Genomic DNA, 13,714 nt, shown 5'->3' with positions numbered 1-13,714 from the left:
AGATGAATGAGACTGCCAGGCGACATTGATGAACACACACACACACACACCAATACATACACACACGCACACTACAATCTCTCTCTCTCTCTCTCTTACACACATAAACACACATACATAACTGATTAAAAACATGACTAATGACGCGTCATGCTTGAGCTTGGTTTGACAGCAGCAATCTGATATTTGGTCCTGATGGGTGAAAAGATGTTTCTATGACGATCCATGGATGGATGGATACATGGTGACTTGGGAGAGGGAGATAAATATAGGAGGACTAACATCATTAAATTCCTGGTAATTTGCCATGGTCTGTGTTACAGTCAGTCTGCTCATAATAGCTTTTGGGTGAACACAGAGACAACACTCAAAACGGAAAGACTCGCACTGTCTGTAGAACTATAGATCAGTCAGGTGCTGAGCGGTGAGGGAATCGGGCTCGTAATCTGAAGGTTGCCAGTTCGATTCCTGGCCGTGCAAAATGACGTTGTGCCCTTGGGCAAGGCACTTCACCCTACTTGCCTCGGGGGGAATGTCGCTGTACTTACTGTAAGTCGCTCTGGATAAGAGCGTTTGCTAAATGACTAAATGTAAATGTAGAAACTGGTCAGAATAACAACAAAAAAAGTTAAATGAATAGACATGAATAGAACTCCATTGTCCAGAAAGAACCTTGACAGGGAGTTTAACCTTTTCATGTTCCTGTTAAATTTGCCTGAAAACGCCTAAACAGCATACCCAAAGTAAATTGGAAGCTGTTCTTGAACCATTTGGAGTACATGCATGTAATGATCTCTTTTGAAAGCTGACACTCTGAAGTTATGTCCCCTGTTGTCAGGACCCCTGTCAGTCCTTCTAGTGTTGAGTAATAGAAGCTTGAACACAAGGAAAGTGAAAATTTCTATTTCCGCCTAGATTTTGTTTTGAAAACAGAGGCCTGAAGAGGCCTAGAGGTGGTAGGTATTATCTGGAAGACTAAATTGGACCACAGGTTGAAGCCTTACCCAATTCAAATCAAAAGTCAAACATAATACCACAATATATTCATATTTGACACATGTTTTTATAAGAGTACATCCAGGAATTTTCTAAAAGGGTCTTTGGAGACTCCAAAATGACCCTTTGTAACCAAGGTCAAGGTCAAATAAAAAGGTATTATTTTTCATAATTGTTATCTCTGGCCCATCTCTGGTACTTAGAAATATCATATATAATAGCTAAATCCCTAATTAGTAATACTGAAACACAAAAACTGAAGCATGAACACATTGGAGTGCTTTATCTGATTCCAAGGATTGGCGCACAAAGAACACTGATTCTGTCAACCATAATGCGCAATCGACTGTTATTTTTGAAGGCTCCACAGACGCATACAAATGAGGTATTGGCATTTTCAGCTAGCTGTCAGCTACAAGGCTAACGAGCTAATTTCAGAGCCAGTCGAAGCCAGTTCGAGAAATTTGTTTAGAACGAGTGTGGGGGGGGGGGGGGGGCGGGGGTGGGGCGGCAGGACGCACAGACCTAGTTGGGCTTTAGAGGGCTGTCAACGGGGCATGGAAGCTCCTATTGGGTCGAACAAGGTGTCAATCAAAAGGAGGGTTCAACGGACATTTTGAGACCTTCATTTTGTAAATACTCCGTTGATAAATCGGAGAAAATAACACTTTTATGTGAACAAGTTGTTTCTTCCGTCGGCTAACTTGCATAATGAAACAAAGGATAATGGCTATTCATGAACGTAAAACATTGTATTTGGACGAATTACTTTACATGGTTAGATACTTTGAACCCTTGGGACTTACGCAGATCAAGTTTTGATGGCATGATTTGCACACCTGGACCTATTTGAACAACTTAGGGTGAGTACAACTTTTTTCTTTGGCATTGTTGAAGGAATGTTCACCGGAAAAAAGACGTTGACTTTGCTTGCTATTGCGACTTGATCTTGAATTGGTTTATTTCAATGGAAGCACAAGAATCGTAGCTTTCCAACGATGTATAACATGTGTAGCGTCTAAAAAATATATTTTTTAGAATTTAGTGCGTCGTAACTGAGGAAGGGGGAGGCAGCATTTTTGTCTCGCGGGCGAAACAGGAGCGTAAACAGGTTAAATGTATGTTCTTGTTTGGCCAAGGCTGTCTACAGTAAATTATCCCTTAGGTCAAACCGGTCTCTTCTAGGTGGTACAGTAAAACATCACCATCTAATACAGGTCGGACCAACAATCCATTTGAACTCCTTTTTAACCCAACAGGGCTTGAAGGGACAAACGTTTACAGAAATCTTGTGTTTTCTTTTGTGGTAAGGCCTTGAGGCATCTTAGCATGATCTTTTCACAACAAACTCCACTTCAAAGAGCTTATGTGTTGGTGTGAGGTTATGATTGTTATCGATTCATTTTTCTTCATCCACTGTTGTTGTTGGTGTCTCCCAATGAGACATAATTGAAATAATTGAAAGACTTGCTGTCTTTCGTTGAGGATTATAAATTGAATTAAATTACTTTGAAATTGTGACTTTTTTCTTTATCATGTACGTAGTTTGACTCCACACACACACACATACTAACCAGACCATCGCTTCCTACAGTAACTATCTACGGAGTTCCCTCTCAACCAGAACCTTCTTCATAAGCAATGTGGCAGACCTAGGCAGAGCAAATGCATAAATAATGAAGAGATGATCATTCAGGACACTTTGCTACAATAAGAAGCATCTTTGAGGGGGAGACACAGTCTTGTCTGGGAGCAAGGAGCAGGCCGCTTCGATCAGCAACGGTTGCATGCCCCTCATCTCTCTATGTCTTTGCTTCTGTCTCCCTTTCTCTCTCTCTCTTGAACTCTCTTTTTCTCTCATTCTCTCTTTTTCTCTCTCCCTGTACCACCGGAGCTCTGTGTCAGCAGAACTCCGAAGATATCGCAACAGACTTCCCCCTCAGGTGCAATATTGTCATCGTCCATTAATCTTCTCAAACTCTTTGCCCTGCCGCCATCCATGGGAGACCCCCCCCCCCTCTCCCTCCCCTCCACACACTAATCCCCCCCTTATTAATGTGGCAAATGAACCCACGCAAGAAGAACCACTCCCTCCAGGCAGCACAATTACAATGTTCTGTTACGACAGGAGCCTCGCCAGGCCTAGCGCTTGTCTGTCCCCACAGCACGTCCGCTTACTGGAGAGGTGGAGAGTGATCCAGGAATGCATAGCTTAGGCCCCCCCCCAACTCCCCCTCTCCCACACACACACACACACACACACACAGACACACCCATACACACATACTCTTTAAAATCCTGTCAGTCTTCCTTCCTTTCAACGCTCACGTCGGCCTTGTCGACTGTCTCTTGTATGTGAGGGGAGGTTCCTCATTGTAAAAGATAGACTGTCTAGGGTTTATTGAAAATATAGAACGACACAGAAATTCAGGTCAGAGGCTGGCTTTTTCTTCAACAGCAAATAGAAGTTTGATGGCTGCTATTGATTCTATCTGAGCAGGAGAGACACTGGAGCAGAGGAAACTGGAGGCAGAGCGAACATGCTTTGTACAATGTGATAACGATATCCATCAGTATGCTACTCCAACCATTATTTCAACTGAGGTTATGCCTACATCCAGCGGTACAACACTGTACTCTAAGTGTAGTTCACCTCCACATCCCAAACTACTTCAAATGCCTTCACTTTCGTCTGCTTGTTTTCAGTTCTTCTTTCCCTTCATGTTGTTTTAAGATCTTTTTTTCTCAACACAGCGAATGGGAAGAGAATGAACACAGCAGAGACAGTGAAGGAATTTGAGTCTTGTTTGTGGAGGTGATGGTCTGACTGGGGCACAAAAGACTGTGCCACAATGAGAGCATTTTAGTTTTACTCTGCTCTCTGTATTTACACGCTATGTCCTAACCTTTAGATAAAAGGATAAAAAGACCATTTTGGTTCAGGGCTTTGCAATGTTAAGCATAGTTGGGAATCCTGTGGAGAGAATGTCTGTAGAGATCCAGACAATGTGAAGTTAATCAATAAGTTAGATGTTTCATACACATCTCCATTGACCACTTAAACCCTTGCTACTCCCCAAAACATCCATTCGAGGTCATCCCCTGCATGAGCTACATACTCTGATGCACAGTCACAGATCTCTGCCAAGGGCTCGGAGATTTGAACACATTTTTGTGTCTCCCCTTAAACAAGTAATTCAATGGGAGAATAGACCTGATAGCCAAAATCATGCTCACACAAGTAGTTTCCTGGGTCCTGGTATATTTGTTGCAGCAGCATGAAACTAGGCCAATGTTTGTTTCCCCTCACTCTTATTTACACTAATACTGGTCCCTAAGGGTGGATGAAACATGGAAAAGTAGATAACAAATATTCCCTTTGCGCTATCAACAAAGTTTGCGGTGCTGCTTTTAGACCTGATTCAACAGGGCATTGGGTTACAGTTACTAAGGCCGCATTGCAGCTCAATATTTAATTCGTTTATAGTAAAGAATAACTAAATTAATTTGATTTCCAGTGCAAATCGAATTCCTGGCAGCATACTTTCAGAACAGAGTGGCCTTTCAAGTTGTTTAAGAAGGCAAACGGGTTGGGTATGCCTAAGGTGGCAATACAATAACTCCTATTGTTATCAGGCAAAATCTCTGAAGTCTTATGGTGGTGTGGACCTTTTAAAATTCACAGCAAATGAATGACTAGTTGTTTCTAAAAGCCTGTTGGGTACTCCCTGGGAATCCGTGATGTAAATAACCTACTTAAATTTGAAAAAGAATATGTCCCCTGTCAAGGACACAGCTCACAACACAAAAGGATTGTTTATATGCCCCTCGGCCTCGTTTGTTTCAAATTATTGATTGCTATGACTTATATTGAGTTGTGGAATGATGGAGTGAACCAATGAGGAGTTATGCTTACACACACTGTCATATCTCATGTCCTCTGCCTCCAAGACCAACCCTTCCCCATCAAGCCTCCATTCTATAGCCCCCTCTCTCTCTCTCTCTCTCTCTCTCTCTCTCTCTCTCTCTCTCTCTCTCTCTCTCTCTCTCTCTCTCTCTCTCTCTCTCTCTCTCTCTCTCTCTCTCTCTCTCACATACTCACAAACACACAAACAGAGGTACACACACACCAGCACACAAACACCAACACACACATGCACACGTAGGCATACACACACAAGCGCGCACACCAAACACACACAAACACACACACACACACACACACACACACACACAAGACCCTGGATAACACCATCAGACTTTGAATGGCTCTTTTGTTTGCTGCCTCTCACTAGGCAGTGCAGAGAAAATGTTAAAGACGACCTCAGATGTAGTAACCCAGAGCTGTGCATCAATAGGACTCACACAGTGTCACTGCTGTAAAGCCAAGCTCTTTCTCTCTCTCTCTTCCTCTCTCTCGCTCTCCCTCTCTTTCAGAAAGATCTTATCACTCACATCTTTGCCATTATAAATCTGCAGTCACACCTCTCTACTGTTAAGTTGTAAGTATTTGACTAAGAACTGCCCCCCTTTTTCTTCCTCTCCTTGCACCACTGCCAAGAAATATCAAGCAGAACAACAGTGCCCCCTACAGGTACAGTCTCCTCCCTCTCCTCCCCCTCCCTCCCTCTCCTCCCCCCTCCTCCTCTCTCCCTCCTCCCTCCTCCCTCTCCTCCCCCTCCTCCTCCCTCCTCCCTCTCCTCCCCCTCCTCCCTCTCCTCCTCCTCCTCCCTCTCCTCCCCCTCCTCCCTCTCCTCCCCCTCCTCCCTCTCCTCCCCCTCCTCCCTCTCCTCCTCCTCCTCCCCTGACACAGGCTCTCCTTCCTCTGCTTGGTCTCCCGTCTCCTGTCCTCTCTTCTCTCATCCTCTCTCTCGCTTTCTCTCCCTCTTTTCCCTTTCTCCTCCTTGCACTCCATCTCCCCGTGTGCGTTCCATTAGATTAAGACTGCGTGTTGCGTTGGGTGCTTTATTAGAGGCAAAATTAATAAGGCTTTGATAAAAAGCATCATGGATTAGGTTGAAATTTGAGGCTCATTATTGGCTAATCCTTTTTGAATTGGATGTGTATCAGGTTCTACACGGGCCTCGGTTAGTTTGCTGGTGTGCTTCCAGAGAAAGATTATTAATCTGAGTTTGTTTAGCAATCCGATACTGACACTAGAAGTTCTATCACATGCAGTGTAATCATTACCAGCGGTTACATGGTCATTATCATCACTTTAAGTGTCAGGAAAAGGTAATGGTGTTGTATGTTGCAATAATGTATATAAAAAAAGAAACATAAAATAATGTACACACTCAGACTACTATGAAGAAAAATGTGAAACATCAAGTAATTTGTTTTGAAGACAAAGAGGAAATGATAGAGTGGTTCAAAGAATAACAACTTCTTAGATAAGGAATGCAGATTTTGATCTCTACTTTTTTTGTGTTGTTGCTAATCAGTTGGGTTTTTTTTTATAAAACAAAATTTTTAAAATGGTGATCTGAGTAGAAAGGTAAGAAAAAAATGTTTCTTTCACAAATGTAAGGGCATTGCATCTTCGTACCATTAGAAATCTCACAACATGTTGGTACATTTCATCAACACCTTTGAATCACTGCTGTTGAGCATGGAAAGCCTTATAGGATCTGCCTACATTATACACATTTGATTGGATCACATCCTAATCATCTAAAAACCAAGCATTAGAAGCCTTTAGCAGGACCAGTAAGGAGTATTTACGTGATGTTTCAGTCCATACCTAAACTCAAACAGGATGGATTCATTGTTCATGGTCTTTTTGGTTTTTAAATACAAGAATTCGAATTTGAATTCGAAGAAAACAGCTAAGAGCTTTAGACTTGGGAGAGAAAATCTCCTCCCTTCCTCTCCTGTTGCTCTCCACAATAATCTAAGAGCAAGTCTGTATCTACGCTGGCACTTCAGCACTGTTGAACAGGACAGTTATAAGCGGTACTTATAGACCAGTAAAAGTTCTCCTTTACCTGCTGTCTGGTGTGCATGGGCCCTTTCGTCTTGAACCCTCCTTGTGAGCTGCACTCTGAGGCACTGAAGTGGTCTGAGCTGGTGGACGATCTCTTGGAGAGGGTGTCACAACCCCCGACAAAGGTATTGTCCAATGGGAGCTCCTGAATCACGTGGTGCTTCTTCACGGAGACCGGAGTGTCGGCCTTGAGGTGGAAGGCAGACTGCGGCGAGGCGGACTTGTAGTGCCGGGCCAGGTCTGGGCTGCTGGGTTTGAAGGTGCTGGTGGGCGTGGCGTTCCAGTCGAAGCGACCCATGCCCTGCTCCTCCAGCTCGGCGGGCAGGCTGATGGTGCCGTTGATGGGCTCGTGGGCCGGGTCGTCGGGCTTGTTCTCCTCGATGGTGACGAAGTTGAGCAGCGAGCTCTTGGGCGACTTCCTTTTCTTCCGCTTCTTCTTCTTGTTCTGCTTGTTCTCCGTGTTGGGCGACATCCACTCGGCGCCTTGCTTCTTCCTCTGCGCCGCCTTAAAGCGCGAGGCGTGCCGGCAGCGCAGCATCACCGTGACGAAGATCACCACGACCACCACCATGACGCCCGCTACCATGGCGATCATTATGGTCAAGTAGTCCCCGCTCTGGTACGTCTCGCTGCTCTCCCCTATGTTCCTGTCCAGAGGGGTCTCCATGGTGCGTCGTATGAGCTCGTAGATGAACGTGGCGTTGCCCACAGTGTCATTCACGTACAGGAAGACCAGAACCAGAGTGTGGAGAGATTTGGGGTATCCCAGGTCGCTGATGTTCACCACTAGCCTGTGGAGACCGATGTCCGACACGACCGGCTTCTCCTCCAGGGTGATGTTCCCGGTCACCGGGTCGATCCTGAACAACCCCTTGTTGTTGCCGCTGACGATGGTGTACTTGAGCTCGGCGTTCATGCCCGTGTCTCCGTCCACGGCGAACACCTCCGCCACCACTGACCCCGGGATGGAGGAGAGGGGCACCAGCTTGAAGGAGGTGTTGGACGGAGGGTAAATCACGATGGGGATGTTGTCGTTGACGTCGATGACGTTGATCGTGACCTTGGCGGCGGAGGAACACGGTGGACGACCGCTGTCCACCGCCCTGACGTCGAAGGTGTACGAGCTCTGCTGCTCCCTGTCGAAGGACACGTTGGACTTGATGACCCCGGAGTAAGGGTCCAGGATGAAGTTCTCGTTGTCGTTCAGGATGGAGAGCGAAACCGCCGCGTTCTCCCCGGCGTCCGAATCCGTCACGGTGATCACCCCCACCGTGCTGTATTTGGGCAGGTTCTCCGACACGAAGAACTGAAAGTGGTTGTGGGTGAATTTGGGGTTGTTGTCGTTCTCGTCCATTATGGTGACGATGACAGCTGCCTGGCTCTGGAGGGGAGGGGTCCCGTTGTCCCGAGCGGTGACTGTAAACAGGTACCTCTCCTGCTCCTCTCGGTCGAAAACCCTGGATGCCGTCAGGACCCCTGTTTTACGATCAAGATCGAAGAAAGAGGCGTTGGGCCCCAGTTGATAGACTATCTCTGCATTTTTACCGTTGTCTTCGTCAGTAGCGCTCAGGGTAGTGAGAAAAAGATCCCGTTTGTTGTTTTCCAAAAAAGACAGCTCGATAACAGGCTGGGTGAAAATTGGTGGGTTGTCATTCTCATCTTCGAGCCTCACTCGGACCAAGGCAGTCTGATTCAAGCTGGGTTTCCCTGAGTCAGAGGCCACAATTTTAAAATTGTATTCTTTTGTCCCCTCATAATCAAGCAATGCAGAGGTCTCCAGTAGATACTGGTTGTCGTAAACCGCTTTGAGGTGAAAGGGGACGTCCTTCTCGATGAAACAAATTACCTTGCCGTTGACGTCAGTGTCCTTGTCTGACACTGTAATCAAGGCAATCTTAGTATTGATAGGATCCTTTTCAGAGAGGAACACAGTGCCGTTGATGGGGCTAATAATATACCTCAGGTCCACGTTGGGTGGATTGTCATTCACATCCGTCACGTTGATGGTGATGGTGGCTCTGGCAGGACTGGAGCTGCCGTCGCTAGCCAGCACAGACAGCTTGTGTATGGCCGTCTCCTCCCTGTCCAGAGGCCTCTGCACGGTGATAAGGCCGGACGTGGTGTTCAATGCGAAGAGTCTCTTAGTGGCAGGAGACACCTGGGTCCCAAACACGTATCTGATCTCTGCGTTAGCCCCCACATCTGCGTCCGTAGCCTGGAGCTGGACCACGGACGTGCCGATGGGGGAATTCTCGGGAATGTGCGCCTCCATCTGACTCTCTTTGAACACGGGTCTGTTGTCGTTGACGTCGGTGACGGTAACCTGGAGGATGGCCGTGCTGGACTTCTGGGGGCTTCCGCCGTCCTCCACCTTGATCTTCATCACGTACGTGTCCTTCTGCTCGCGGTCCAAGTTCTGCTGCACGATGAGCTGCGGCCACTTCTCTCCCTCGGGCGTCTCTACGATGTCCAGGCCGAAGGCGCTCTGGCCGTTCACCAGCTCGTACTTGTGGACGCTGTTGGGCCCCGTGTCGGGGTCGGTGGCGGAGGGGATGGCGAAGCGGCTGTTGATGAGCGTGTTCTCCGGGATGGAGATGTTGATGACGGGGGAGGGGAACATGGGCGCGTTGTCGTTGGTGTCCTTGACGACGATCTTGATTTTGATCAGCCGGAAGTAGTCGTTGGGTAGGATGACCACCTCGATCTCGAAGGAGCACTCGCTCTCCTCGAAGGAGGGACCGGGGCAGAGCCTCTCCCTGTCGATACGGTTGGAGGTGGTGAAGATCTCGCCCGTACTGCTGAGAACTCTGAGGAGAGGGTTGTCCCCGGCTTTCGACACCAGCCTGTACACCAGATTAGCACTCGCTCCAGTGGCAGCATTTGTATGGGAGATGTTCAAGTCCTTTGGTATGTTTCCAATGAGGACATTCTCCTGCAGCTCCTCCCTGATGGGATAGATCAGTTCTTGGGCTATCGCAGGGTCTAGCCAGAAGCAGGCAACAAGAGCAGCCAACAGGTAAAAATCCTTTAGATCCATGGTTACTGGACAACGTTGCCTTTAACCTCCAGGATTCAAACACTTTTCCCCCGTGTAGCTTTGTTACAATGGGGGATTCATGAAATCTTGCATACAAGGGAGAGAAGACTCCGCACACAGCCCTATGAATAAATGAGAGTGACAATTACAATTATGATATATAAAAAAACATATTATGTCTTATTTAACATATTATTCCTTGTGTTGGGTCTCCCTGGTCTTCACCCCTCAAATTTAACACAGAAAATCCACTATATTTTTAACAGAATCAACAGCAGATGAGGGCAATGAAACCAACCTACGTCTCCAATACTCGGTGGCAAGTAAATTACCAGTTATTTCCCTCCGACTCGGGTTTAGCGTGTCTAATCTACCCTCCGTCCGTTCCATCCAGAAGCTTATGATAAGATAACACTGCACCAACCATTAAGGCAGCCATTCAAGTCTCTTACTTATCCCCGTCTCCCTAGACCTTGCACATTATGTCCATAACGACTCATTTTAACGCCTCCTAGGCTACATGCACTCGGCTAACTTGAGAGACCGGTGGAAGGCATTCATTATACTTAAATGATTAAGATTCATAAAATTAAATTAGGCAATGTGCGAGTTCCTAACGAGTGAATTAGAGTTTACCGACGCAAGAGGCACAATTACATTTATATTTCAATTTAGGGCAATATTATGTCCTTACCGTATCCAAAAGAAATCCCTTTTAGCGCGTGAGGGTACCCGAATGAGTCTGCCGTTTTCACAGGCTGCAGTTGAACCCAGCCTTCTCCCGTACAATCCCTATATTGCTTGATCAATAGGAAAATGCGAGGTAATTCCAGTATAAATATATCCTACGGTCGATACGTTAGATGCGTCCAAATCAGACACGATAAATGTTTGGTTCCATTGACAACCCAAACAGTCGCAGTTCAGAGTAAAACTGCGAGGGGGGAAATTCTCTTTTTTTGTAATTCACAGTCCTTTTTGTCATTAAACTTCCATGAAGAGCAGTGCTCTGTCTACACATAACCTAGTAAACTGCGGTAGTCAATGAAGCTTCATAACGAACGCTACCAGGTGATCAGTGGCGCACGGAGTGGTCCTTAGAACAAACGGTCCCGTAAAGTCATTCCGCATCTCCCGTATCTTCCATGTAAGATGCACTTAACAGTGGCACCGGGCAACCTGTTTAGCTCAGTCCCTCCATGTAGAATGCAAGATCGGTGCTTGCTTGTCCCATTATGTGTCAAGTTCAAATAGGATCCGTTTAGATAGCGTCTCCAATTGTGGCATATATTTAAAGGCAAAAAAAAACACGTCAAAAAGCTCTCAGTTTCAGAAGTCTGATTCAATCCGTGATAAGCGGTATCAAGTCCATTAGCTTGCTGAAGAATGGTGTGCGCCGTTTATCCTCACTCTCTCCTTCTGGAACTGAATATATTGCACTAACTCTGAGTTAGCCCACGGGGGGGAGGGGGGGGGTTGAAGTACACCACATCGACGCCCCCTACTCTCGTCATTGGACTCCCTCTCTATTACAGTTGCGAGGAAGGGCTGAGCTGAGAGATGATTGGTTTGAACTAACGTCACTTACCGAGACAGAACAGTCCCTGATGAAACGCTCGGGAGGCGCTGCTGGGGGATGCGGAGATGCATAACCGAAAGCCTCGGGCCGGTGTAGGCAATACGGAGATGGAGAGGAAACACCGGCCTCTTCTAAATGTGTGTTGCTGGTGTATTTAGTATGTTATATCGTCTCTGTGCATAGATTTGTAGATACAGCTATGTCGTGTGATCAGGAACAGTGAGGTAGCCTGAGCTATAAGACAACAAAACAATGCGCATCGATTAAAAGCCAGTTAATGAACAAGGACATTGCTGAACGCATAGCGTAAAATAGTAATTCTGAATGTGAGGTGTGTTTTTTTATACATCCTATCACATTCAGAATGAGCAAACTTCAAGTCAATCGTGAATGAAATTCGACAATAGGTCTTGCAATGCGCACTTATCGGACTCTCAATGTCACCGGAGAACAAGTGCTTGCACTATTTGAAGTTGTCATAGCCTACGTGGTCTTGTCTCTTGGATATGTGAAAATAATTTAATTATATAAATGAATACACCTAATCCCATAAATACCTTTATGAAACTCTGTAGCTTTCCTACCAAGAGAGATCGGACCATAGTCCACTTTCCATACTCCAACATGTAATAGGCTAATACATACAATAAAAAATCTTCAACCCTAGTCATACTATTAATTCACGTGTAGTTACCACATCAACCTACAAATGCGCATAATTTCCGAGAATAATAGTGAGCTATTGTGTTAATATAGCCTACTTTATTGGTATTGTTTAAATTGTTTGTATTGGTTGTTTTCCTTCCTTCGTTAAATAATCAAATAATGTATTAATCAACGAATTCATGTATTAGATGATAATTAAATACAATTTTCTCGCTCACATTCATAATCTTTGTTGAGCGCCTCCGCCGAGTCCTGTATGGTGCATTCGTCCTGCAATACAGTCAACTTCATAAAGCGACGGAGAGCGAATTACGGTACACAGTGCCATCTAGAGGTCAACACAAAAAAAGGCCGCACGGCCGAATGAATTAATTGTACACCGGAACAAATGAGGTAAAATAGATTACAGTAATTAAATATATTAATCAGAATTCTGTACAAACACGTACTGAAGATAAGTAGATAGAAAGGTGGACAGGAAACAGTTGACAAGAGAGACAGAAACAGGGAGAGAGAGATGATAGGAAAGGATAGGAACAGGGATGTAATGTGGTTTATATATATATTTGTTTTTTTACAAATATTGATGAAAGCTCCGTGCTTCCTCTGGCATGAAGACCTGGTGGTCTGAGGTGAGAGCAAGGCCTTCTGGGAACTCCTCTCCCACTGGGCCTGCAGTCCATTAGCACAGTTGACCTTGTGGGGGCATCACTTCTCTCTCTCCCTTCTCTCTCTCTCCCTCCCTTCTCTCTACATCCTTCCTCTGTCTCTCCCTCTCCCTTCTCTCTCTCCTCCTTTCCTCCCTTCTCTCTCTCCTCTTCTAAGTTCTTCCTTCCCTGTCCGCTCCCCCGTTCTCTCCATCTGGATGAAGAAGTCTGAGGATGATCTGTCACTTCAGCTTCCAGTCTGGTGCGCCCCTGCTGGGAGTCACAGTGTCAATGAGAACTGGCTGTGACTCCTTGGACCCCCTCCACAACCCCCCCCCCCCCCCACACACACACACACACACACACACGCCCCAACACACACACACACACACTTACTGTCCTCCTGTCATTAGGACATGCTGGCTGCCTCGTCTGTCTCTGTGTATGTTCACGTTTAGGAGAGTGAGAGAGCATGCTTACTGTAGGAGAGAGCGAGCGACTGAAAAAGAAGTGTTGGCAGACATAGTTCTGCACTTGTCGGTGAGAGCGTGTGTTGGCCTGACTTTGTCTTAGTGTATGCATGGGAGTGTGTGTGTGTGTGTGGAGAGCATAGAGAGAAGAGAGAGAAAGTGGAAGGAGAGAGAGAGGGTGGACAGAGAGATGGTGGGAGAGAGAGGGGCGAGAGAGAGAGAGGGTGGAGAGAGGATGAGAGACAGATATCTGTGCTGGATGGGAGAGAGAGGGGCTAGAGACGGATATCTGTGCTGGATCACCTTCAAGCCACGCTCAGTATTCTGTAAGAA

General features: G+C 46.1%; 1 protein-coding gene across 4 annotated transcripts in view; it reads right to left on the bottom strand.

The window, feature by feature from the left end:
• Positions 1 to 11,433, bottom strand: part of LOC134007282 (protocadherin-9) — a 127,523-nt gene extending 116,090 nt beyond the window's left edge. For all 4 annotated transcript variants that reach the window (XM_062446617.1, XM_062446619.1, XM_062446618.1 and 1 more), the window contains exons 1-2: positions 10,714 to 11,433; positions 6,984 to 10,141 (exon numbers count right to left, since the gene is read on the bottom strand). In XM_062446617.1, the coding sequence (XP_062302601.1) occupies positions 6,984 to 10,019 (3,036 nt within the window). In that variant the 5' untranslated portion in view covers positions 10,020 to 10,141; positions 10,714 to 11,433. The remainder of the gene's footprint in view (positions 1 to 6,983; positions 10,142 to 10,713) is intronic.
• Positions 11,434 to 13,714: the final 2,281 nt, after the last annotated feature.

Source organism: Osmerus eperlanus, chromosome 21 (assembly GCF_963692335.1).
Source record: "Osmerus eperlanus chromosome 21, fOsmEpe2.1, whole genome shotgun sequence".
Classification (NCBI taxonomy): domain Eukaryota; kingdom Metazoa; phylum Chordata; class Actinopteri; order Osmeriformes; family Osmeridae; genus Osmerus; species Osmerus eperlanus.
This window is presented reverse-complemented; position numbering and strand designations above follow the sequence as displayed.